General features: G+C 56.1%; 2 protein-coding genes across 2 annotated transcripts; both read right to left on the bottom strand.

Moving 5' to 3' along the window:
* Nucleotides 1–14,108: 14,108 nt before the first annotated feature.
* LOC129399357 (calcium homeostasis modulator protein 2-like) lies at nucleotides 14,109–17,439 on the bottom strand. The gene is made up of 2 exons (XM_055119173.1): nucleotides 16,909–17,439; nucleotides 14,109–14,498 (listed from the first exon to the last, which is right to left on the bottom strand). The coding sequence occupies exons 1-2, from the start codon at nucleotides 17,437–17,439 to the stop codon at nucleotides 14,109–14,111; spliced, it is 921 nt and encodes a 306-aa protein (XP_054975148.1).
* A 3,706-nt stretch (nucleotides 17,440–21,145) lies between these two features.
* Nucleotides 21,146–24,537, bottom strand: LOC129399356 (calcium homeostasis modulator protein 2-like). Its single transcript, XM_055119172.1, has 2 exons — nucleotides 24,007–24,537; nucleotides 21,146–21,592 (listed from the first exon to the last, which is right to left on the bottom strand). Exons 1-2 carry the CDS (start codon nucleotides 24,535–24,537, stop codon nucleotides 21,146–21,148), a joined length of 978 nt encoding a protein of 325 aa, XP_054975147.1.
* Between the last annotated feature and the right edge of the window lie 2,093 nt (nucleotides 24,538–26,630).

The following is a 26,630-nucleotide window of genomic DNA, read 5'->3' as shown; positions in this document are numbered from 1 at the left end:
AAATGACATTTAATAGGAACACCTTTTTTTTTTTTCTTTTTGGGTCACACCTGGCGATGCACAGGGGTTACTCCTAGCTCTGCACTCAGGAATTACCCCTGGCCGTGCTCAGGGGACCATATGGGATGCTGGGATTTGAACCCGGGTCGGCCGTGTGCAAGGCAAACGCCCTACCCGCTGTGCTATCTCTCCAGCCCCAGGAACACCTTTTCATTCCTCTCTCTAGGACATCCGTTTGTATTGGAGCTCCCCCTGTCACTTTCTCTACTGCTAGGCATGGAGATGTACCAAACACCGATGGTCGAAGTCTCTGATAACTTTAAAAAGCTTTATAAACATGGGGCTGGAGTGATAGCACAGCAGGTAGGCGTTTGCCTTGCATGCGGCCGACCCGGGTTCGAATCCCAGCATCCCATATGGTCCCCTGAGCACTGCCAGGGCTAATTCCTGAGTGCATGAGCCAGGAATGACCCCTGTGCATTGCCGGGTGTGACCCAAAAAGCAAAAAAAAAAAAGCTTTATAAACAATGAGATAGCATTTCACATCACAGAGACTGGCACACATTTCAAAAGAACAAAATCAAGCAGTGCTGGTGTGGATGTGGGGAAAAAGGGACGTTCCTTCACTGTTGGTGGGAATGCAAACTGGTCCAGCCTTTCTGGAAAACAATATGGACAGTCCTTCAAAAACTAGAAATTGAGCTTCCATATGACCCTGCAATAAAACTTCTGGGAATATATCCCAAGGATGCAAAAGAGCACAGTAGAAATGACATCTGTACCTATATATTCATTGCAGCACTGTTCACAATAGCCAAAATATGGAAACAACCCGAGTGCCCCAAAACAGATGACTGGTTAAAGAAACTTTGGTACATCTACATAATGGAATAGTATGCAGCTGTTGGGAGAGATGAAGTCATGAAATTTGCTTATAAATGGATAAACATAGAGAGTATCATGCTAAGTGAAATGAGTCAGAAAGAGAGGGACAGACATAGAGGGACTGCACTCATTTGTGTGGTGTATAGAATAACATCACATGAGGCTGACACCCAAGGACAGTAGATACAAGGGCCAGGGGGATTGCCCCATAGCTGGAAGACTGCTTCATGAGTGGAGGGAGAAGGCAGATGGAATAGAGAAGGGATCACTAAGAAAATGATGACTGGAGGAACCTGTTGGGATGGGAGATGCATGCTGAAAGTAGATAATGAACCAAACATGATGACCTCTCAGTGCTGTGCTGCAAGCTAGAATGCCCAAAAATAGAGAGACAGTATGGGGAATATTGTCTGCCATAGAGGCAGGGGGACGGTGGGAAAGGGGATGTATATTTGGAATATTGGTGGTGGGGAATGTGCACTGGTGGAGGGATGGGTGTTTGATCATTGTGAGATTGTAACCCAAACATGAAATTTGAAATTATCTCATGGTGATTCAATAAAATTTTAAAAATTTAAAAAAATAAATAAAAAGGTGTTTTTTCCAAACATAAACTAGGTCGCACATACGACTACCAGTAAACTGACCAGAGAATGGCTCCATTCCCCTGCTGAAGAACTCCTGACAGAAGCTGTGATACTCCTGATCCAGTGCTCCCTGCCTGATCCAGTGCTTCATGAAGTTCATCAGTTTCCTATAGCTGCTCCCCTGGGACTCATTGCTGTGACCACTACTGCTACTGTTGCAGAAACAACTCTTCAAATTTTGATCCGGGACACTTCATTTCTTCAAAATGTGACTAAATGACTCTGATCACCCCTTGTGAAGGACAATCGGACACTTTACAACAAGGACTGGTCAGGGTTCACGGATGGACTGAAGTTTTACTACAACTAATGAGACTTTTGTGTTTGGAATTGTTCTTCTACTTCAAATTTTTGTGATTTTGTAAGCAGAAAAGGAGAAGATGGGAGTAGGATATCATCAGTATGTCCTGTTCCCCTTGCCACAGGAAGCTTAGGTTTATCACAGTGCTCCTGAGGCACTTCCATTCCACTGCGTTTATCTGTAAACTCCTCTCTATGCTCTCTTCCCCAACCGGTCTATCACCTTTTACCCTAATCAGACTCTGTTAACTTGTAAGGTCAGATTCCCCAGAAATCTATGATTTTATATGTCTGAGTGAAATACTGCCTTTCTCCTCCCCTTTGTCTTTTGAATAGTTTACTTTAAAGCAATGTCCTTTTTGTACGGACAAAGGAAGACAGTTAATATTATGCTTTTGCAATTTGGGATTTAATTGGCTTTAAATATTATTCATTCCCAGGCATCTGCTTTCTCGATTTAAGCCTCATTTGCCCTTATTTCCTAGTACCCCTAAAGCAGGGTCCCGATGAGGGCCTGGAGCGTTGAAAAAGACAGCGAGAGCAGGAACAAAGTTGGTTTCAAACCTGGTTCTCCACTTCCCTTGGCTAACTACTCTGTTACCCACCGTCCTCGGCCCTTTAATGGAGTACTGCTATTAATTTCCTTTGGGCCATGGGCCTTTAGACACCTGACTACCTTTGTTAAAAAAACAATTAGACTCTTTGCAAGCTAAGCCCATACAAACTCACTACCATCGGCTAGATCTAGCGGATAGGGGATATGTGGAGGACCCTGGTGCCTTGACAGATGCCCTATAAGCTTGAAAAGTCCTGCCTCTGGGCGCCCGCTGGCATTTGGGGCCAGCACTTGTCCTCTGGGCTGGGCACCTTCAAAGTGCAGAATGGTGGTATCTGTGGGCAAGGGAGTTCCCTGGTACTATTAGGAACTGGTCCCAAACCCTTGCCGAAGAGCACGCCTATCTGCATGGAGTTTAGGCCCCAAGAACACCCCCCCCTACAAAAGTGGGTCCAATTTTGCTTGGTTCTGACCGCGACCCTGGAGGGGGATAGGCCTCTACTCTCCTTTGCTGGTTAATGCCCTATTGGAGCGACACTGGCTCTAAGGAACAGAAAGGGAGGAGATGTGGTGAGGGCCTTCGGCATGTAGCTTGCGGTCAAACATTCACACAAACAGGTTGAGAAAGCCATTTTACAAGAACCGGAGGACTGGGACAATTTTACAAGAGCAGGATGGTTAGCCAACAGGAACAGACAGATCAGCCTTCTGGATATCCATTGTTATCTCCCCTAGTTGCCCCGGGTGCCATTAGTTACTTCTAGTTTTACCTTAAGGCCATGAGGAAAGTAGATTGAAACCTAAGCATACATAAGCGCTGTGGAGTCACAATCAAGTAGCTTTTGCTCACGTGTGTGTGTGTGTGTGTGTGTGTGTGTGTGTGCGCGTTTGTGTTTGTCTCCCGTCTCCCTATCACTCTCGAACCCTCTCCTTGTGAACCCCGTTATCCGGTTCCGAGGGACGGGACACCTAGCCAGAGTAATCCTGAGCACAGAGTGAAGAGGAAGCCCTGAGCACCACTGGGTGTGGCCCCAAGCCCAGAAACATGGGCCAGGAGTGGGGAGGCTCGGGGTGGAGGTGAGGGGGCGAGGGGAAGCAGAAAATGCCCAGGACCGGAAGCAGAGAACTTCATGTACAGTGGCCAGCAAGGGGCCCAGATCAGTCCTTCCATTTCCCAGAGGGGCCCAGGGCACAGCTTGCTGGGCTCCCTCAGAGCCGGGGTGAAGCTGCAGGGGTCCGACCAGAGCACTGAGAATGAGCACGAGAACAGAACAGCCTGGGGGCGAGGAGCACCGAGCCAGAGCTCCTGTTACAGCTCTTATTGTTCATTATTTGTCGGGGGTGGGGAGCACACCCAGAGCTGTTCAGGCAGACTCCTGGCTCTGTGCTCAGGGGTCACTCCCGGTGAGGGGAATGAACCCAAGTTGGCCTCCTGCCTTAGCCGCTGTCCTATTGCTCCAGCCCCCGACTCCAGTTCTTCCAAGATCTCAGGAAACACAACTCCCTGCAGCCTCAGTTTTCTCATCTGAAAAATGGTGCTGGGGGTGGGAGACAGCTCCGTATTCCAGCCCGGCACCACCCTGACAGCGACCCCAAGCACTGTCCACGGGTAGCCCTGAGAACTGCCACCAGGTGTGGCCCCTAAACCAAATCAAACCACAAATGCTGGGTCGTAGAGCACCTGTTCTGCGTGTGCGTGAGGGCCTGAGCCCGAGCGCAGAAAAAACAAAACCCAAACAGATTTAAAACGAAACCTGGAGCCCATCAGAAGACTCAGCTCGAAGGCGGGGCAGCCACGGAGCTGGCGCCACCCCCCCCCCCGGATGGCACCCACAGAGGCTGGCTGCCAGAGAGGCGCCCCTGAGGGTGTTCGGAGGGAGTGTCCCTCACTAGGACCCATCTCTGAGAAACCCACAGTGCGGAAACGCGTCAGGACTCAGAAGGACTCAGCCTGGCGCCCCACACACACGAGCATCATGGACGCGTGTGCCAGTGTCAATTTTACTATTATTATGAGACATGAAACACTGGCCCCGCCGACCCAGACCCCAAGGCAGATCTATTCAGACACTTGCTCCTCGGTTTGTCCCCCCATGAACACAGCACCAGGGTTTGCAGGGGGTAGGGGGGTGGGAGGCCCCACTCAGCCCCAGCCCGGGACTTGCTCTCCCAGCAGCTGCTGGGAGGAGCTGAACCCACACAGCCCAGAGGGCAGCGCCTTAGTGTACACGAGATCACGCCCAGAAACGTGACTGGGGTGTCAGCTCTTGCGGGGCAGCGGGCCGGCCTTGGCATGCCCCCAGTAGAGAAAGTGGGGATCTCAGCTCTCGGGGGGCTAAGGGGCCCTGGGATACCCCCCGCTAGCCAGCTCACAGCTCCTTTCACGTGGCTTCAGGTGCTGGGGTCTCTACACTTGTGCATGTTGGGGCCAGTGGGGGTCACGGGCAGCCGGGAGGGGGTCGCGGTGGCTGAGGCCACCCCCCCCCCCCAGTGTGCCGCGGGGCCCACAAGGCCGAGGGGCTGGAACAAATGCCTGGCAGTGGGAGCCTGGGTCGGACCCCGGCATGCCCACCAGGCACACTGGGAGTGACCCCCACACTGAGCTGTAAAGAGCCCCTGAACACCTCCAGGTGGGGTCCCCAAACGAAAATCAGAACCCAAATCCAGGCAAAGTATTTCAAACATGGTTAGAAGCAGCGAACACTGAAACAGTTCTACCTTTTCCCCTTTCACCTCGAGTCAGGTTGTAAATTCTCCCGGAGATTCTTAGTGAAGCAGCAGCTCATGGGGCGGGAGTGACGCTCAGGGGTGCTGCCTTGCGTGCGGCTAACTTGAGCCTGATCTTTAGCATCACCTCTTGTCCCCTGAGCACCACCCAGGGTTGCTCCTGAGCACAGAGCCAGGAATGGCCCCGGCGCACTGCACAGTGTGACCCTAAACACCCACTACTCTGCAAGCAAGAGAGAAGCCACCCCGCTAGTTTTCTAATGCGTTTACCTCTGCGCAGTTTCTGCCTTTCAAAACCCAGAGCTGCTCTAGTTTGTCCCGTTTTTCCTCTAAACGTGCCACTCTTTGTTGAAGACACTACAGAGGCCAGCATTTTAAGCCTTTGCTTTTAGTTACATTCTTAGCTTTACGTTTCTCTTGCTTGGTTTTACTCTTGTTAGTCGTTTTTTATTAGCGGCTCAGCTGAAAGCCTGAGTTTTGTCTTTCCTGCACTCCTGCCCATCCATCCATCTATCCACCCACTGTCCATCCCTCCATCTACCCACCCATCAAACCAACCGTCACACACCCATCCACCCACCCACCTATATGTCCGCCCAGCTTTTGGGTCCTATGTATCACCCCATCTGAGCATGCCCTGTTCTGTATTTTGATGGAGATAATGGACCCCAGTCTATGCCCTCAGAGGTCACACTTAGCAGCAGAAATATGGGCATGTCTCTGGGGCCAGAGGCGTTAGGAGTGTGAGGGAGATGCCGACTGAGGGGTTGTCCAGCTCTGAGGCCCGTTTGAGTGTGTGCGGGCCATGCTGGGGACTGACTGCCTTAGTGGCCTTGTAGCGACAAGGCTGCCCTGCGCCCACGTGCTGTGCTGAGGGTGTCGTTCACGTGAAATGCAGTGCTCTGAGTACACCCCCTGAGACTGAGGTTGGGGGGGTCTTCTCTGTCCCCGGAGTGAGTTTGTGAAGGTGAGTATGACCCTTCTTTGGAGGGTCTGGCCAACGAGGGCGGGAGCAGGGGGCAGGGGTGGGAGAGAGGACCCTGATCTTGTCACAGGTCCTGTCTCAGGTGCAGTGTAGAAAAGTGGTTCCAGTCACGCAAACGACACAGAAAGGAACATCTCAGAGGTGGAAGAGGGGTTTATTTCTTCTCTCTTAACTTTTTTTTCTTTTTACCTTCCTCCACTCCCCTCCCCTCCCGTCCCCTCCCGTCCCCTCCCCTCCCCTCCCCTCCCCTCCCGTCCCCTCCCCTCCCCTCCCCTCCCCTCCCCTCCCGTCCCCTCCCCTCCCCTCCCCTCCCCTCTCCTCTCCTCCCCTCCCCTCCCCTCCCCTCCCCTCCCCTCCCCTCCCCTCCCCTCCCCTCCCCTCTCCTCTCCTCTCCTCTCCTCTCCTCTCCTCTCCTCCCCTCCCCTCTCCTCTCCTCCCCTCCCCTCCCCTCCCCTCCCCTCTCCTCTCCTCTCCTCTCCTCTCCTCTCCTCTCCTCTCCTCTCCTCTCCTCTCCTCTCCTCTCCTCTCCTCTCCTCTCCTCTCCTCTCCTCTCCTCTCGTCTCCTCTCCTCTCCTCTCCTCTCCTCTCCTCTCCTCTCCTCTCCTCTCCTCTCCTCTCCTCTCCTCTCCTCTCCTCCTTTCTTTTCGAGCCACGCAGGCAATGCTCAGGGGTTACTCCTGGCTCTGCACTCAGGAATTACTCCTGGTGGTGCTCGGGGACCCTATGGGATGCTGGTCACAAGCGCCCTACCCTCTGCACGGTCTCTCTAGCCCCATTCTCTCAAGGTTTTCTTGACAGTGAAGTCGCTCGCCGCTCAGGGCAGCTAGAAAGATCTCTCTCCTACCTAGGAAGCTCTTTGATATTTAGAAAGAGCAAAAGACTGGTATTGATGTTAGGACCTTTGAATAACTGCCAGGCCGCCCGCCACCCCTTCCTAGGATGCCTGGGAGTGGCGGAGTCGCGTGGAGTGCTCACGCCCTCTAGTGGTGTTTTCGAGAAATGCTGGAAAGGGGGAGGAGAAGGCTGGCAGGACAGCGCCCCTCAGGCTGCTGAGAGAGAACTGTCCACAGGCTCCCTCCCTGGGAGAGCAGCCCACCCTCCCTGCCAGGCGCCTGTGGGTGAAGGGCTTCAAACAGGAACCTCTGGGACTCCTCTGGGGAGAGGGGACGGGAGCCAGCCATCACTGCCATCAGGAACGGAGAAACGCCTGGTGTTGGAGCTGATGGGGCCCTACTTGCTGGAGAGGCGCTGGCTGACCCTACTGGACTTGTCTTGTGGCCACGAGGACGTTTCCAGGTTGTATGTAGACACACTAATAACATGCTTCGGGTCTCTGGGCTTGATGGATCCGTAGAAAGACTTTCCTACAAGTAAAGGTCACTCAGAACATCTATGAGAGGGCCCAGAGATAGCCAGGGCTCAAGGTGCTGGCTCTGTGCAGTGATACCCCAGCTTGGAGCCAGGAGTAGCCCCTGAGCACCACTGGGTGTGGGCCCTCCCCGCCCCCCCCATCCTATGAGAGTAAGAGGCGGCTGGGGAATGTCTCTTTGATTTGGAATCTATTCTGTTTCCATTACTGGAATTTGTCCTGTACTCCCTGGCTAGAGACTCTCTTGCCTGCGCTCCTGGCTATCTTCCCCAGGGCCCCTCAGAGGGGGTGGGCTACAGCTTCCCTGCCCGCCCCAAGCAGTGCTCCCACGACCGAAGACCTCCAGAGCCTAGCCACAGCCATGCTCAAGGCCCCTCTCCACACATTCGGACAAACCTCATGCGTGAAGGTACCGTCAGAGGAACCCAGGTGTGTGGGACCCGAGGCTGAGACCTCCAAGCCTGCTCAGATTGGGACTGGGCCTCTTCTGCACAGATTTCCCATTTTCCAGTAGCTAGGCAGTCACACCCAGGGACTGCCCCCGGTGTAGTGTAATCCCACCAATGGACCGCAGACTTAAAACCAAGCTCCTGGAAGCATGTGGCTGCGAAGTTTATAACCTCGTTATCCCTCTGGTAGTAACTCACTAGCTACTGAGAGTTTCCTGCCCACATGGGAGAGCCTCACAAACTCCCCATGGTGTATTCATATGCCTAAACCAGAAACAATGCTGGGTCTCATTCCCCTGAACCTGAAAGAGTCTCCAATGCGGTTCGGCATCGTTGGGAAGGACGAGTAAAGAGAAGCTTCTGAAATCTCAGGGCTAGGACGAAAGCAGACATTACTGAGACCGCTCGAAGAATTTGAGGATCAACGGGATAATGATGATGATGATGATGATGATGATGATGATGATGACGATGATGACTCCCTGGCTAGTTCACAGGGCCCTGGGTCAAAGCCCTAGGCACTCCGCAGGCAGGGGGTCAGCTGGCTTTGGAAGCCATCAGAATACTCAGGGAGGGGTTGTTGAAAGGCTCCTCCCCACCCCGGGGTCACGGCATCTCCAGGGTTTGGACTCAGACCTTCAGGGGACTGGACCTCGGTGCTTACTTATTGGCCCTGGAGAGTGGCTTGGTTTCCCTAAGTCTTTGTAAAAATGGGTTATGAGAGTCAGAGAGATAGTCCAGGGGGGAGGATGCTTGTCTCACACACACTCGACCTGAGTTTGACTCCCAGCACTGCTTATGGTCCACCAGGAGTGATCCCTGGACACAAAGGCAGGAGTAACCCCTGATAACCGCCAGGTGTGGCCTCAAACTGCAGAACAAGCCAGCGAAAAGCACATACACAAAGAAAACAACAACAGTTGTGATTTTTTAAAATTGAATCATGCAAATTACAGTTACAAGGGTATTTATGATCGGGGTTCAGGCATATGCTGTTCCAGCTCCACTCTTTTCACCAGTGCCCGCTACCCTCCGCCAGAGTCCCCAGTTTCCCTCCTCCACTTGTACTTGTTAACCAAGACAGTATGAAACTGGGGCTGAGAGTTAGTCCACGGGGTAGGGCACTAGTCTTGCATGTGGCCGATCCTGCCTTGATCCCCGGAACTGCATATGGTGCTCTGAGCACTACCATGAGTGGCCGCTGACCACTGAGCTAGGAGTAAGCTCTGAGCAGTACCTGTGTGAACCCCCTCCAGACACAAGTTTTACAATGATCCTGGTAGTACTAAGAGCAGCAAAAGTAGTGGCAGAAGTAGTAATAGTGGAGGTGATAGTGATGGTGCTTGTGGTGGTGGTACTGATGGTAATGACAGTGGTGATGACAGTGCTATTGGCGCTGATGATGGTTATAGTGGCGGTGAGGATGGTGAGGATGGTGGTGGTGGTGGTAAGGATGGAGGTGATGGCGATGGTGGTGAGGATGTTGGTGGTGGTGCTGGAATGATGGTGATGGTGGTGAGGTTGGTGGTGCTGGTACTAGTGGTGATGTTGGTGATGGTGGTGAGGGTGGTGGTGGTGGAACTGATGGGGAGGGTTGGGGGTGAGGAACTGATGGTTGTGGCCTTGGCCTTGACTTTGCCATGGGCGCCAGTGGCCCTGGTCTCAGGTCTGTTGGCTTCCTGAGGGTGTCTGAAGAAGGCAAAACCCTACTGGCTCCAAACTATGAAAGAAAGCTTTGGAATCGACATTAAGAAATATTTGAGTGCCTAAGAAACTTAATGTCACTGTCATCCTGTTGCTCATCGATTTGTTCGAGTGGGCACCAGTAACGGCTCTCATTGAGAGACTTATTGTTACTGCTTTTGGCATGTCCAATACGCACGGGTAGCTTGCCAGGCTCTGCTACGCGGGCTCCATACTCTCGGAAGCTTGCTGGGCTCTCCGAGAGGGGCGGAGGAATATTGTCATGTCAGCTTCATTAACCATTAAATGTGGGCTCATAAAGATTTCATTCTATTTGAGACAATTGTCAGCTTTCCTCACTTGGCAGGAAATTCAGCCCATGCACGGTTGCTCAGAAATAAATAAATAAATAAATTGCTCAGAAATAAAGTTGTAAATTCAATGAGTTCCTTGTAGTCCAATGAGTCTGAAAGCCAAATTAGTAAAATTCCTTTCAAAATGTTTAAGGCAAAAAACTTAGGATTCATGTGGGCTGTGATTCTACGTTAGTTATTTTGAACTGAGAGCATCAGGCTCCAAAAATGCACTGTCCCCTCCTGTGCTACCTCCCAGTGTGACTCGGCCTGCTTGGTGCCAGCCCATCAGCGGGGGTGCCCAGAGCCAGGGGGCAGCAGGCACGTCCCTCAGAGGAGGACAACGTACAGGTAGTTCCGGGCGGGTGCACACGGGCAGTGGAAGGCCAGCATGGAGAAGAGCTCCTGGCTGCCCACGGTGCCCAGGGCCACCAGCCCATTGTAGATCATCACATCCTTGCTCTTGAAGAAGAGCGACAGGAAGCGGAAGATCTCAGCGAGGAGGGCGGCCATGGTGTCGGGCAGGGGCTGCACTAGGAGGAAGTGTGGGCTGGTGGGCGCCTGGCGGCTGTGCCAGGCTGGACCATCACTGTCACTGTGGTGGCTGCTGGGCACCTCCTGTGGGACAGCAGGAGGTAGAAAGGTGTCTGCTCTGAACCCGACCCCAGGGCCAGCTCCTGGGGTCAGGCGGACCAGGAAGCAGCCCCAGGGCCTGGGGGCAGTGATGGTGGCCCGCATCCTACTCAGCCATCATTCCTCATCCTCGGGACCCCTCGGTGGGCTGTCAGTCCCCAGACTCGCGGAGAAGGGGCAGTGGCCCCAGGGTGGCCTCTCAGGGGCAGAGCTGTGGGTCCTCCTCCTCGGATGCTCAGACCTCCTGGCTTCCACCAGCTTCTTCCTGGGGGCTGAGGAGGGCCCCGTGGCCTGCCAGCAGCGACAGGACGCTCACTTCCCTTCAGACTGCGGGTTGGGTCCGGGCAGTGGTCTGTTGGGCCAGTGTCCTGATGTGGGAGGGGACCTGCGCCCCCAATGGGGGGAGGTGACCCTGTGCTCTCTGCCCACTCGGGCATCTCCTCTGGGCCCCTGTCCTCTCAGCGTGGCTGGAGGGCCAGGGAGGGAGTGCAGAGGCCTGGCCATGGCCCTCTATATCTGTCACCTGCTGTGCCCATGGTGATACGCAGAGAGGAACACAAAGGGGTCATGCTCCCTTTGTGAAGAGTAGGAAATATTCCCAGGGAGTTCTGGAGCCTGGGGTGGTGGATGTGGCCCAAGGCAGAGCTCAGGCCTCTTCCCTGTGAAGACTGGGTTCAGACCCTCCCCTGCAAACTGCAAACATGGAGGTGCCCAGCAGGACTTTTGAGCAGGATCTCAGGAGGCCTGGGCGGAGTGAATTTCCATCTTGCCACTTGTTGCTGGCCTTGCTCTCTGCTCACCCACAGGTCCTGGAGAACCTTCTCTCCCCTGATTTCCTCTTCCCGACTCGGCAGCCCTGACCACCAGACCCTGGAGCTAGGCCCCCTAGATGCCAGCGACAGGAAGTCTGGGCCCCAGGACACAGGGTTCTCTGAGGTTCACTTCCCACACAGCTGAGCCGGGCCCAGGGTGTGGCCTGTCTCCCCATCATTCTCTCCATCTCTGTGAGTTAAAGCCACAGTCCTCAGGCAGGGGCTGGGTTGGCGTGAGGGGTGCGGGCAGCAGACAGGTGGGGCATCTGCCCAGTATCACCCCAGGGGCCTCCTCTCTACATGTGCCCCTTCTGCTAGCTGCCAAGACTTCCAGGCCAAGGTTGCTTGGTACCAGGAGCTAGGGGTCGGGGCGAGCGGGGGAGAGGAGAGGAGAGGCGAGGGGAGAGATCTGACCCCCACCTGGAGGGATCCTGGCTCATTCCTGCTCCCCAGGAAGGGAGTTTGTGGGGACGCGGGAGCAGGCGCCAGCCCTCTCTCTGCCTCTGCCCTTCTTGGCTTTAAGGTTCCCGTGAGCGCAGACTCTGGGTGCAAAGTGCCCAAATAGGGCTCCAGAGTCCTGGCCATGATGGGGGTGACCAGGCCGCCTTCTGAGACTACAGCCGGTCCAGGGAGGGGCACCCCAGACTCTGCCAACAACTACAGGAGGGATGGGAGACTGGGAGACGGGAGTGGGGACCAGCCCCACTCTGCCCGGGGAAAACTCACACCCAGGGCTGGCGCCTTGCTTACCCAGAGCAGCTGGGGGGCTCAGGCGAGCGGTTTTGTCCTCTCTGGGCTCCCGGACAAGAGGCTCCCTGGGGTGGGGGCTGCAGGCGCTGCCCTCCGCCTTCCTGCTTTGCTTCTGTGCTGGAGCCTGATGACTTCAGAAAGTTTCAGTCCCGAAAGAGGATGTCAGCCCCGCAGTGGGAAGCTGCAGGGCAGGGGGCGGGAGGAGCTGGGAGCAGGGGGGTAGGAGGGAGGGATTGGGCCCTCTGCTGCCTGCAGGGCTGACTCTCAGGTCACCTTCCCAAGGCTTGACCCCCACCTTGCACAGCTGCCCCAGCTGGCAAGGGAGGGAGAAGGCAGGATCCCCTCTCCCCTCCTGCCCGCCCTGGCTGGAACATCTTCCTGGGCAGCCCCACCCCCGTGTCAGCTAACTCGGGTGCTGCTTCAGACCTCGGTGGAGGGGGCTGTACAGCGGGTAGGACACTTGTCTTGCATGGGGCCAACCTGCCAGGAGTCATCCCGGAACACAGAGCCAGGATACGCCCTGGGCCATGCTAGGTGAAGCCCGAAGATGAAAAACAAACAAACAAAAAAACTGGGGTGGAGGGAAAACAAACAAAAGCCAGCACCCCGGGGCCTGGGAGCTGTGTGATGGCTGGAAGAAATGGAGCACAGGTTCTGCAGGAGTCCTGGGGTCCGGTCCTCAGTGCTGCTCACCCTGCAGGATTCCACAAGCATCTCCCGGAGCCACCCCTGAGCACCAAGCCAGAAGCAAACCCTGAGCACCACTGGTGCAGCCTCTTCCCCCCTCCAAGTAACCAAAGGAAAAGTAGAGCCCAGATCTCAGGAGTGCTGGGAGGGGAACTTCAGCATGTGGGGACCCTGAGCTCTGAAGGCGTCAGAGAAAGAAGTTGGAGCAGGGTGCTATCTTTTGTTTTCTTGCCCACACCCAGCTGACTTCGTGCCTTTTTTTTGGCTCAGGGTTCACCCCTGGGATATGGGGTCCAGGGTGTCAAACCCCAGTTAGCCACATGCTAATCTCAGATCCCTGCCCTCTGGACTATCTCTCCAGCCAGTGTTTGCTTGTTTATTTATTTATCTTACAATTTTTAGATGTTTTATTTTCATAAACTAGTTCACAATAGTTTATTGCAGATAATATTCAAAGACCAATCCCACCACCGAGTTACCTTCCCACCACAAGAAGAGTGTGTATGAAGTTTGTTGTATTTTATTCTGGAGCCATTTAAGCCCAGATAAAAAAGAATACAAGCAAGTATGTTAAAACCAAACAAACGTGTGCTACTTTTGGTATATAAGTGAGTTAGAGTATAAGAGGTCTTGGACCACATTAGGAAATTCGGCGACTCTCTCTTCCAGGAGCTTTAGTCTGTAGTCTCTGGGTCTTGGCCATTGATGAGATTACATGGTGCATGGAGGGGACGGGGGCAGTTCAGTTTGTGGATGTCACTGTCAAGCTACTGGAAAACTGGGGAGCTGGGGGGAGGAGTCCCATTTCCAATTCGAGCACGCTTAGAGATCTTCATCACGGGTTCCCGCATACCTGGGTTTTCCTGCCAGTTCCCACTAGGATTAGGCTCGTCCCAGTGTGTGGAGAGCGACCGTGATCATGGCGGCAGTTGGGTTCTGGAGGTTTTTGGCTGCCGGGGTTCTGCTTGGGGCTGTGCTCGGGAGTCACTCCCAGGTGATCTTTGGGCAAACTTGGGGCTGGGGTTGCATCCAGGGCTCCTGCCTGAGAAGCCTTAGCTCAGCCTGGCGAGCCATTGCCCCATACTGCAGGTGTTCCATCAGGTCCACAGGCCTGTCCTTCAGGGGCGGCCAGGTCCGCTGCCCTGTCTTCCACACCCCATACCGCTGAACCTCATTCTTTCTCCAGAGCCACTGGTTGGGGAGAAAGGGTGGTGCTGCAAGGGTCGGAGGTTGGGCTGGCAGCAACATGGGGCTGAGGATAGAGAAGTGGGGTCATATTGAACTCTGGGTTGATGCCAGACTGCTCATGGCCCACTTGTGCAGGCGGCTGTAGGGGGGGATTTCAGGCTTCTCCTGATACTTGGAGCTGTCAGTGATTTTGTCCCAAGGTAGACTCCGCTGTGTGCCTTGCTGGGGGTTCTTGTCCATCAGTCCCTCGTTCCTCTTGTTGAGCTCCATGAAGCCGAAGAACTGCTTCACGTTCTTGGCTGCCAGCGAGAGCGAGTGCACCTCGGCCGTGCGTCGGAAGAGCTGCTTTTCGTTGGCGAGGTAGCGGGCCCTGTAGGCCTCCTGTTGGTAGCCGAGCTTCGGGCAGCAGGCCTTGGGGCACTTGATCAGGAACACCACCACGGCCACTGTGCAGATGAGCAGCCACCCAAAAAACTGAGACACAGAGGGCCGGTCAGGGAAAGGGGCAGCTGAGGGGGTCCGGAAGGTCGGGGTGGAGCTGGCCCTAAGCACCCCCCAGCCAGCCGGCTCTGCATCGCCCGGCTGCAAATTCTGCCCCTGAAGGAGAAACCAGCATTCCCAGCGGGATTCCATCCCTCTGCCCTCACTCTGGCACCTGCTCTGTGCTTAGACTTTGCAGACCCCTGCTGCCTTCCTCTCCCCCCACCCCAGGGCCTCCTTCCACATCTCAGCCTCCAAGTCTGGCTCAGACAGAGAGACTCAGTCCCATGCCACCTCGGGGAAGCCTTCAGAGACCCTCTGGGAGCCCCTACATGCCTGCTGCCTCCTCACCCTCATTATCTTATAGGAAAATTACCTCATGCTTGTCTCAAAGGCTCCCTGGGGTGGGTGTCCCTCCATTTGGCCCTGTACAGCTCTGAACAACGGAATCCCATTCCTGTGTCTCCACACCCATCTCTTGGGATGCCCACACTCCTCTCTCTGTAGCTTCATATGTGTGTGTGTGTGTGTGTGTGTGTGTGTGTGTGTGTGTTGAACCTGGTGATACTTCAGCAAACCTGGCTCATAGTTTAGCCTTAAGGCCTGAGGGATGTGGTGCTGCCCGAACCCTGCAGGGTAGGGGATGACCAAGTTTCCCCAGTGACGCCTGGGACACACCCAGTGATGCTTGGGAGCCTCTAGGGCTGTCCCTGGCTGTGCTCAGGGACCGTGTGGTGCCAGATTGATCGAGAATGGGCTGGGTGCACACCAGGCTTGCACCCTGGCCCTCTACTGTCCCCAGCCACAACTGGTGTTTGCCATGTCCCGACACTAGGTCAGTGCCTCCTTGCTGCTCCCTGGCCTCCTCTCTGCCCCTTCAGGCTCGAACCAGGCACCTTCCTTTACTCTGCCCTTCATTCATTCATTTATTTATTCCTCTGCTGCCTTGGAGCAAAGCCAAGGTGAAGGTAGGAGGGAGCAGGAGACGAATTTCTCAGAGGCAAGAGGACCAAGATGGGATCTAAAGCAGCGGTTTCTGCCACAGACAGACCTGTCCGTGTCGGCAGGTGGGGTCAGATGCCTCACTTCTCACTGCCCGACTGGGGCCCGCGTGCAGGGGAAACTGTGGGCGGGCATGAGAGGCTGGAGAGCTGCTCCAAAGCTGCAGCATCACCGGCCCTACCAGAGCCCAGGGTCCGGGAAAGGGCCCCTTTGTGGTGCAGACACAGGCCCCGTGAGACCCGGCTGGCACAGGTGGTGGCCCAGGAGAGAGGTGCCAGCAGGAACTAGGGCTGTGATGAGCTGCAAGAAGACTCCCCCAACCTCTGCCCTTGACAAGACCCTAACCACAGACTAATTTGTTCTGTTTTCTCTTTTGCTTTTTGGGTTACACCCGCGGTGCTCTGGGGACCATAGGGGATGCCCAATTCAGGTCAGCCGTGTGCAAGGCCAGCACCCTCACCGCTGTACTAACACTCTGGCCCCCACTACAGACTCTTATCTGCATGGAAAACCTCAAGCCGGGCAGTTTGGGGCACTTTGTGAGCCAACGGGGAGCCTCCTCGACTGGGTAGCCGCATCCCAGCCTGAGTGTGTAAATCCGCTTTTACCTTGGGGCATCGCAGCTCTCTCCCCTCTGCTCCTGCTCCCTTTGAAACTCTGGCTGATTCCCTCCCTCTTCCTCTCTCCCTTCCCTAACTAAAACGATTGGAGTTAAGTTTTAAGCATTCATGGGGTCTGCTGGGTTTCACCAAAACCCAATGCATCAAAGGTCTTATCTGGAGGGGCTGGGAAAAGACTTTGGCAATAGAGCACTTTCCTTGCATGTGTGAGTCCGGGTTCCACCCCCAGCACTGCAAAAATGAACAAAACTCTCTTTTTTTTTTTTTTTTTTTTTTGCTTTTTGGGTCACACCCAGCGATGCTCAGAGGTTACTCCTGGTTCTGCACTCAGGAATTACTCCTGACAGTGCTTGGGGGACCATATGGGATGCCGGGGATTGAACCCGGGTCGGCCGCGTGCAAGGCAAACGCCCTACCCGCTGTGCTATCGCTCCGGCCCCAAAACTCTCTTATTTGAAATGGGACAATGATTATTTTTTTTTTTGGTTTTTGGCGTCACACCTGGTGATACACAGGGGTTACTCCTGGCTCACGCACTCAGGAATTATTCCTGGCAGGACTCGGGGGACCATATGGGATGCTGGGATTCGAACTTGCATGCCGTATGCAATGCTAATGCCTACCCTCTGTGCTATTGTTCCAGCCCCAAGAAAATGATTCTTATCACACTAAGAATCTTGCTTAATGGCTGCCACTTATTACGGGAACCCAGGATCTGGATGGGCACTGAGCACCGCACCAACTCCCAGGGAAGGGATGAGCATCCCTCAGCACAGCCTTACCTGAGACTCAAACTTGAGCCTGCGGCTCACCTCCTCCCGGAACCCAGACAGGTTGTCAGGGCTCTCCCCGCAAGGGAACCTGGCCAGGATCTGCGTGGCGTGGGAGAGAGGGAAGCTCTCGTTCTCAGCCGTGAGCGAGGACGGTTCCACAAACTCGCTGAATGCGCAGACGTAGGCGTCCCCGCGCAGCAGGGAGATGACCAACCAGGTAAGCGGGGCCACGAGAGCCCGACCCATGATAGAATATAGGATGCATGGGCATTGCTTGGTCCTGAAACACCGGCACCCGTCCACCAGGTTCGTGGTTTGGTTGTTGAGGATGATGCTGATGAAGAAGAGCAACAAGGCGGGCCCCAAGGTGGCCATCAGCCCGTACCAGAAGTTCTGAACTGGTGCGCAAGGGCACTGGAAGGCCAACAAGGAGAAGACCTCCTGGCCACCTGTGGTGCCTAGAGCAACCAGCCCATTTAATATCACCAAATCGTTGCTCCTGAAAATGCGCGACAGGAAGCGGACGATGAGGTTAGCCATGCTGTCCGGGAGGGGCTGCACGAGGAGGAAGTGCGGGCTGGCAGGAACCTTGCAGCAGGGCCGGGCTGGTCACTCCAGTGGCAGCTGGGCATCTCCTGTAGGACAGCAGGAGACAGAAGAATGTCTGCTCTGAACCTGACCCCCAGGGGCAGCCCCTGCAGTCAGGATGACAAGGGGGTAGTGATGGTGGCCCGCAACCTACTCAGCCATCATTCCTCATCTTCGGGACCCCTCAGTGGGCTGTCAGCCCCCAGACTCGCGGAGAAGGGGCAGTGGCCCCAGGGTGGCCTCTCAGGGGCAGAGCTGTGGGCCCTCCTCCTGGATGCTCAGACCTCCTGGCTTCCACCAGCTTCTTCCTGGGGGCTGAGGAGGGTCCCATGGCCAGCCAGCAGCGACAGGACGCTCACTTCCCTTCGGACTGCGGGTTGGGTCCGGGCAGTGGTCTGTTGGGCCAGTGTCCTGATGTGGGAGGGGACCTGCGCCCCCGATGGGGGGAGGTGACCCTGTGCTGTGGAGTGGCGCTGGGGAGAGTCCCGGGCACCATCGCCCTCCTGGAGGCCTCAGGTGGGCTCCCGGCTCCCGCCCACTCGGGCATCTCCTCGGGGCCCCTGTCTTCTCAGGGAGGCGGGAGGGCCAGGGACGGAGTGCAGAGGCCTGGCCATGGCCCCCGCATCTCTCTCCTGCCGGGGCTCCAGAGAAACTGTCAGAGTGGGCGGAAGGGGTCATGCTCCCCTTTATGAAGAGCAGGAAATGCCCCCAGGAAGTTCTGGAGCCTGTGGTGGGGGATGTGGCCCAAGGCAGAGCTCAGGCCTCTTCCCTGTGAAGACCTGGGTTCAGCACCCTCCCCTGCAAACTGCAAACATGGAGGTGCCCGGTAGGACTTTGGAGCAGGATCTCAGGAGCCTTGGGTGGTTGGGTGAAGTGAATTTTCCATCTCGCAGACTCTGCTGACCTTACTCTTTGCTCACCCGTAGGCCCTAAGGAACCTTCTTTCCCCCAATTTCTCTTTCCAACTCGGAAGCCCTGAGCACCGGACCCTGGGCCCAGGCCCCCCAGCCTGCCAGCTACAGTAAATCTGGGCCCCTGGACCCAAGGTTCTCTGGGGTTCACTCCCCTGGCACCACCCACACGGCTGAGACGGGACCTGGGTGTGTCCTGTCTCCCCATCTGTCTCTCCAACTCTGTGAGCTAAAGCCGAAGTCCTCAGGTTGTGGGGTGGGGAGAGCAGACAGGTGGGGCATCGCCCAGAGGTGCCCCGCGCGGCCCCCTCTCTACACCTGTGCCCCGTCTGCTTACCGCCAAGACTTCCCGATGGGTCAGGGCTGAACTCGCTCACTGCAGGGGAGAGATCTGACCCCCACCCAGAGGGAGAGTGGATTGGTCTCTCTCCCAGAGAAAGGAGTTTGAGGGGACTCTGGGGCTGGTGCCCGCATGGCCCCTCGCTCTGCCTCGGCCCTTCTTGGCTTTTAGGCTCCCGTGAGTGCAGACTCTGGGTGCAAAGTTCCCAAGTAGGGTTCCAGAGGCCTGGCCACCGGTGGGGGTCACTGCGGAGGGACCAGGTCCTCTTCTGAGAGCACAGCCCACACCAGTGAGCGGTATCCCCAGATTTCTCCATGAAAACCGCGAGGGGTGGGAGTGAAGACCGGCCCGACTCTGCTCTGGGTCAAGTCACACACCGCAGGGCAGGCGCCTTGCTTACCCAGAGCTCCAGATCAGGCGGCCCGAAGTGTGGAGGCCTCCCGCGACGCCCTTCGCCTTCCTGCTTTGCTTCTGTGCCCGAACTGGGTGGCTTCAGAAAGTTTTGCTCCAGAAAAGAGGAGGGTCAGCTGATCAATGACGCGCATGTCAGCCCCAACTTGGGAAATGGGCAGGGCAGAGGGTGGGGAGCAGGGGTGCAGGAGGGAGGGGATGGACTCTGCAGATTACACTGTAAGATCTCAGCAGGTCAGGGCCAGGCCCAGCCACCCTGAGAGGCTCCCCGCACCGTGCAGAGCTGCCTGGCTGGGGAGGGAGGGATCACCTCTCCCCCTCCTGCCCTGCCTGACTCATATTCCCAGCAGGTCGCACCCCTGTTCCAGCTAACTCTGATATGGCTTCAGATCTCAGGTGGAGGGACCCATGAGATAATACAGCAGGTGGGCACTTGTCTTGCACAGGGGCACTGAGGGGCCCAACCCCTGGGATCGTATAGAGTCCCCTGAGCCTCAGCAGAAGTCAGCCCGGAGCACAGAGCCAGGAGTAAGTCTTTAGCAGAACTAGGTGTGATCAGGTCTCATAACTAAGAAGAAAAAAAGAGCAAAATCTTTTTTTGTTTGTTAGTTTTTTCCTTTTTTTGGTCATATCCAGTAATGATCAGGGGTTACTCCTGGCTCTGCATTCAGGAATCACTCCTGGCAGTGCTTAGGGGACCATATGGGATGCTGGGAATTGAACCCAGCATCTAGTTGAACCAGCAACTAAGGATCTGGGAGATGTGTTTTCTGGATGAACTGGGGGGCAGGTTCTGCAGGAGTCCTGGGGTCCGGTCCTCAGCGCTATTCGCTCTGCCTGGTCCTACCGCATCTCCCGGAGCCACCCCTCAGCACCAAGCTGCATGCAAACCCTGAGTATCACTGGCGCAGCCTTTCCCCCCCCAAACTGATGAAACCAGAAGTAGAGCCCAAATCTCAGGAGTGTTGGGTGGGAACTTCAGAATGTGGGAACCCTGGGCCAGGAGGGCGTCAGTGGGTGGATTTGGAGCAAGGTGTTGTTTTTTGTTTTTTTGCCAAACCCAGCTGAATCCTTACTTTTTTTTTTTTCTCAAGGATCATCCCTGGGGTATGTGGTGCCCGGTCAAAGTGCCCCAGGTAAGTCACTTGCAAGGCATGAGCCCTTCAGCCAGTGCTTATTTATTTATTTTACAATTTTTATATATTTTATTTTCATAAAGTAGTTTATAATAGTTCATTGCAGATAATATTCAAAGACCAATTCCACCACCGAGCACCTTCCCACCACAATAGGAATGTGTATGAAGGCCATTGTATTTCATTCTGGAGCCATTTCAGCTCGAATATAAAAGAACATATGCAAGTATGTTATAACTAAACAAATGTGTGCTACTTTTGGTTCATAAGTTAGTTAGAGTATAAGAGGTCTTGAGGCCAAATTAGAAAATTCGGCGACTCTCTCTTCCAGGAGCTTTAGTCTGTAGTCTCTGGGTCTTGGCCATTGATGAGATTACATGGTGCATGGGGGGGCGGGGGGTTCACTGCCAAGCTACTGGAAGACTGGGGAGCGGGGGGAGGAGTACCATTTCCAATTTGAGCACGCTTAGAGATCTTCATCACGGGTTCCCGCATACCTGGGTTTTCCTGCCAGTTCCCACTAGGATTAGGTTCGTCCCAGTGTGTGGAGAGCGACCGAGATCATGGCGGCAGTTGGGTTCTGGAGGTTTTTGGCTGCCGGGGTTCTGCTTGGGGCTGTGCTCGGGAGTCACTCCCGGGTGATGCTTGGGCAAACTTGGGGCTGGGGTTGCATCCAGAGCTCCTGCTTGCGAAGCCTGAGCTCAGCCTGGCGAGCCATTGCCCCACACTGCGGGCGTTCCATCAGGCCCACAGGCCTGTCCTTCAGGGGCGGCCCGTTCCGCTGCCCTCTCCTCCACACCCCATACCGGTGAACCTCATTCTTTCTCCAGAGCCGGTGGTTTGAGAGAAAGGGTGGTGCTTCAATGGTCGGAGGTTGGGCTGGCAGCAAGTTGGGGCTGAGGGTAGGGAAGTCGGGTCATATTGAACTCCTTGTCGATGCTAGACTGCCTGTTGGCCCACTTGTGCAGGCGGCTGTAGAGGGGGATGCCCAGCATATCCTGGTACTCGGATATACCAGTGATGTTGTCCCACGGTAGACTCAGCTGTGTGCCTTGCTTTGGGAACTTGGCCATCAGTGCCTGGTCCCTCTGGCTGAGCGCCACAAAGCCGAAGAACTGCTTCACGTTGTTGGCGGCCAGAGCGAGTGAGTGCGCCTCGGCTGTGCGTTGGAAGAGCTGCTCCTCGTTGGCGAGGTAGCGGGCCCAGTAGGCCTCCTGTTGGTAGCCGAGCCTTGAAGAGCAGGCCTTGAGGCACTTGGTCAGGAACACCACCACGGCCACTGTGCAGATGAGCAGCCACCCTAATAGCTGAGACACAGAGGGCCGGTCAGGAAAAGGGGCAGCTGAGGGGGTCCGGAGCGGTTGGGGTCGATTGGCCCTCAGCATCCCCCAGCCAGCCGGCTCTGCATCACTTGGCTGCAAATTCTGCCCCTGAAGGAGAAACCAGCATTCCCAGCGGGATTTCCATCCCTCTGCCCTCACTCTGGCACCTGCTCTGTGCTTAGACTTTGCAGACCCCTGCTGCCTTCCTCTCCCCCCACCCCAGGGCCTCCTTCCACATCTCAGCCTCCAAGTCTGGCTCAGACAGAGAGACTCAGTCCCATGCCACCTCGGGGAAGCCTTCAGAAACCCTTTGGGAGGCCCTACATGCCTGCTTCCTCCTCACCCTCACTATCTTATAGGAAAATTACCTCATGCTTGTCTCAAAGGCTCCCTGGGGTGGGTGTCCCTCCATTTGGCCCTGTACAGCTCTGAGCAACAGAATCCCATTCCTGTGTCTCCACACCCATCTCCTGGGCTGCCCACACTCCTCTTTACTGTAGCTTCGCGTGTGTGTGTGTGTGTGTGTGTGTGTGTGTGTGTGTGTGTGTGTGTGTGTTGTACTGTACCCAGGTCACTGGTGATACTTCAGCTAACCTGGCTCACAGTTTAGCCTTAAGGCCTGAGGGATGTGGTGCTGCCCGAACCCTGCAGGGTAGGGGATGACCAAGTTTCCCCAGTGACGCCTGGGACACACCCAGTGATGCTTGGGAGCCTCCAGGGCTGTCCCTGGCTTTGCTCAGGGACCGTGTGGTGCCAGATTGATCGAGAATGGGCTGGGTGCACACCAGACTTGCACCCTGGCCCCTGTACTATCCCCAACCCCAACTGGTGTTTCCCATGGCCCGAGACTAGGTCAGTGCCTTCTTGTCCCTCCCCAGCCTCTTCTCTGACCCTTCAGGCTCCACCAGTCATCTTCCTTTACTCAGCCCTTCATTCATTTATTTATTTATCCCTCTACTGCCTAGGAGCAAAGCCAAGGTGAAGGTAGGAGGGAGCAGGAGACGAATTTCTCAGAGGCAATAGGACCAAGATGGGATCTAAAGCAGCGGTTTCTGCCACAGACAGACCTGTCCGTGTCAGCAGGTGGGGTCAGATGCCTCACTTCTCACTGCCCGACTGGGGCCCGCGTGCAGGGGAGACTGTGGGCGGGCATGAGAGGCTGGAGAGCTGCTCCAAAGCTGCAGCATCACCGGCCCTACCAGAGCCCAGGGCCCGGGAAAGGGCCCCTTTGTGGTGCAGACACAGGCCCCGTGAGACCCGGCTGGCACAGGTGGTGGCCCAGGAGAGAGGTGCCAGCAGGAACTAGGGCTGTGATGAGCTGCAAGAAGACTCCCCCAACCTCTGCCCTTGACAAGACCCTAACCACAGACTAATTTGTTCTGTTTTCTCTTTTGCTTTTTGGGTCACACCCGCGGTGCTCTGGGGACCATAGGGGATGCCCAATTCAGGTCTGCCGTGTGCAAGGCCAGCACCCTCACCGCTGTACTAACACTCTGGCCCCCACTACAGACTCTTATCTGCATGGAAAACCTCAAGCTGGGGCAGTTTGGGGCACTTTGTGAGCCAACGGGGAGCCTCCCCGACTGGGCACCGGCATCCCAGCCTGAGTGTGTAAATCCGCTTTTACCTTGGGGCATCGCAGCTCTCTCCCCTCTGCTCCTGTTCCCTTTGAACCCCTGGCTATTTCCCTCCCTCTTCCTCTCTCCCCCTTCCCTAACTAAAATGAATGGAGCATTCATAGGGTCTGCTGGATTTCACCAAAACCCAATACATCAAAATTCTTATCTGGAGGGGCTGGGAAAAAACTTGGCAACGGAGCACTTTCCTTGCATGTGTGAGTCTGGGTTCCACCCCCAGCACTGCAAAAATGAACAAAACTCTCTTATTTGAAATGGGAAAATGATTCTTTTCTTTTTCTTTTTGGTATCACACCTGGCGATACACAGGGGTCACTCTTGGCTCTGCACTCAGGAATTACACAGGTGGTGCTCAGGGGACCATACAGAATGCTGGGAATCAAACCCGGGTCGGCTGCATGCAAGGCAAACACCCTACCCGCTGTGCTATCTCTCCAGCCCCGATTCTGGTGTTTTTTTTTTTTTTTTTTTTGGGTCAATCTGGCGATGCACAGGGGTTACTGCTGGCTCATGCACTCAGGAATTATTCCTGGCAGGGCTCGGGGACCATATGGGATGCTGGGATTTGAACCCCGGTCGGCTGTGTGCAAGGCAAACGCCCTATCTCTGTTCTATTGCTCCAGCCCCAAGAAAATGATTCTTACCACACTAAGAATCTTGCTTAATGGTTGCCACTGATTACGGGAACCCAGGAACTGGATGGGCACTGAGCCACCCGACACCTCCCAGGGAAGGGATGAGCATCCCTCAGCACAGCCTTACCTGAGACTCAAACTTGAGCCTGCGGCTCACCTCCTCCCGGAACCCAGACAGGTTGTCAGGGCTCTCCCCACAAGGGAACCTGTCCAGGATCTGCGTGGCGTGGGAGAGAGGGAAGCTCTCGTTCCCAGCTGTGAGCGAGGACGGGTCCACAAACTCGTTGAATGCGCAGACGTAGGCGTCCCCGCGCAGCAGGGAGATGACCAACCAGGTAAGCGGGGCCACGAGAGCCCGACCCATGATAGAATATAGGATGCATGGGCATTGCTTGATCCTGAAACACCGGCACCCGTCCACCAGGTTCCTGGTTTGGTTGTTGAGGATGATGCTGATGAAGAAGAGCAACAAAGCCGGCCCCAAAGTGGCCGTTAACCCATACCGGAAGTTCCGAACTGGAGAGCACGGGCACTGGAAGGCCAACAAGGAGAAGAGCTCCTGGCCCCCCATGGTGCCCAGAGCCACCAGCACATTTAATGTTACCAAATCCTTGCTCCTGAAAATGTGTGACAGGAAGCGGACGATGGGGTTAGCCATGGTGTCGGGCAGGGGCTGCACGAGGAGGAAGTGCGGGCTGGCAGGCACCTTGTAGCAGGGCCGGGCTGGTCACTCCGGTGGCAGCTGGGCACCTCCTGTAGGACAGTAGGAGACAGAAGAATGCTGCTCTGAACTCAGCCCCCAGGGACAGCCCCTGGGGTCAGGCTGACAAGGGGCAGTGATGGAGGCCCACATCCTACTCAGCCATCATTCCTCATCCTCAGGACCCCTCAGTGGGCTGTCAGCCCCCAGACTCGCGGAGAAGGGGCAGTGGCCCAGGGTGGCCTCTCAGGGGCAGAGTTGTGGGCCCTCCTCCTCGGATGCACAGACCTCCTGGCTTCCACCAGCTTCTTCCTGGGGGCTGAGGAGGGCCCCGTGGCCTGCCAGCATCGACAGGACGCTCACTTCCCTTCGGACTGCGGGTTGGGTCCGGGCAGTGGTCTGTTGAGGCAGTGTCCTGATGTGGGAGGGGACCTGCGCCCCCGATGGGGGAAGGTGACCCTGTGCTGTGGAGTGGCGCTGGGGAGAGTCCGGGGCACCTTCGCCCACCTGGGGACCTCAGGTGGGCTCCCAGCTCCCGCCCACTCGGGCATCTCCTCTGGGCCCCTGTCTTCTCAGGGAGGCGGGAGGGCCAGGGAGGGAGTGCAGAGGCCTGGCCATGGCCCCCGCATCTCTCTCCTGCCGGGGCTCCAGAGTGACTGTCAGAGTGGGCTGAAGGGGTCATGCTCCCCATTGTGAAGAGCAGGAAATGCCCCCAGGAAGTTCTGGAGCCTGTGGTGGGGGATGTGGCCCAAGGCAGAGCACAGGCCTCTTCCCTGTGAAGACCTGGGTTCAGCACCCTCCCCTGCAAACTGCAAACATGGAGGTGCCCAGCTGGACTTTGGAGCTTCATCTCAGGAGCCTTGGGTGATGGGATGAAGTGAATTTTCCATCTCTCCACTCTCTGCTGACCTTATTTTTTGCTCACCGGTAGGCCCTAAGGAACCTTCTCTCCCCCAATTTCTCTTTCCAACTCGGAAGCCCTGAGCACCAGACCCTGGGCCCAGGCCCCCCACCCTGCCAGCTACAGTAAATCTGGGCCCCTGGACCCAGGGTTCTCTGGGGTTCACTCCTCTGGCACCGTCCACACAGCTGAGACGGGGCCTAGGTGTGTCCTGTCTCCCCATCTGTCTATCCAACTCTGTGAGCTAAAGCCGAAGTCCTCAGGTTGTGGGGTGGGGAGAGCACACAGGTGGGGCATCGCCCAGAAGTGCCCCACGCGGCCCCCTCTCTACACCTGTGCCCCATCTGCTTACCGCCAAGACTTCCCCGTGGGTCAGGGCTGAACTCGATCACTGCAGGGGAAAGATCTGACCCCCACCCAGAGGGAGAGTGGATTGGTCTCTCTCCCAGAGAAAGGAGTTTGAGGGGACTCTGGGGCTGGTGCCCGCATGGCCCCTCGCTCTGCCTCGGCCCTTCTTGGCTTTTAGGCTCCCGTGAGTGCAGACCCTGGGTGCAAAGTTCCCAAGTAGGGTTCCAGAGGCCTGGCCACTGGTGGGGGTCACTGCGGAGGGACCAGGTCCTCTTCTGAGAGCGAGGCCCAGGCCAGTGAGCGGTATCCCCAGATTTCTCCAACAAAACTGGGAGGGGTGGGAGTGAAGACCAGCCCGACTCCGCTCTGGGTCAAGTCACACACCGCAGGGCAGGCGCCTTGCTTACCCAAAGCTCCAGGACAGGCGGCCCGGGGTGTGGAGGCCTCCCGCGACGCCCTTCGCCTTCCTGCTTTGCTTCTGTGCCGGAACTGGGTGGCTTCAGAAAGTTTTGCCCCTGAAAAGAGGAGGGTCAGCTGATCAATGACGCGCATGTCAGCCCCAACTTGGGAAATGGGCAGGGCAGAGGGTGGGGAGCAGGGGTGGGGTGGGGGGGGGACTCTGCAAGATTACACTGAAAGATCTCAGCAGGTCAGGGCCAGGCCCAGCCACCCTGAGAGGCTCCCCCCATGGTGCAGAGCTGCCCTGGCTGGGGAGGGAGGAATCACTTCTCCCCCTCCTGTCCTGCCTGACTCATATTCCCAGCAGGTCGCACCCCTGTTCCAGCTAACTCTGATATGGCTT

This window comes from Sorex araneus, chromosome 11 (assembly GCF_027595985.1).
Source record: "Sorex araneus isolate mSorAra2 chromosome 11, mSorAra2.pri, whole genome shotgun sequence".
Taxonomy (NCBI): domain Eukaryota; kingdom Metazoa; phylum Chordata; class Mammalia; order Eulipotyphla; family Soricidae; genus Sorex; species Sorex araneus.
The sequence above is the reverse complement of the archived record's forward strand: the minus strand, read 5'-3'. Positions and strand labels throughout refer to the sequence as shown.

Bases quoted from the DNA above. Each gene is read 5' to 3' on its own strand.
- LOC129399357 (XM_055119173.1), bottom strand. From the start codon at position 17,439: ATGGCTAACCTCATCGTCCGCTTCCTGTCGCGCATTTTCAGGAGCAAC. The intron at 14,499-16,908 runs GTAAGGCTGTGC...TCTGTGTCTCAG, and splicing joins GGCTCAAGTTTGAGTCTCAG to TTTTTTGGGTGGCTGCTCAT.
- LOC129399356 (XM_055119172.1), bottom strand. From the start codon at position 24,537: ATGGCTAACCCCATCGTCCGCTTCCTGTCACACATTTTCAGGAGCAAG. The intron at 21,593-24,006 runs GTAAGGCTGTGC...TCTGTGTCTCAG, and splicing joins GGCTCAAGTTTGAGTCTCAG to CTATTAGGGTGGCTGCTCAT.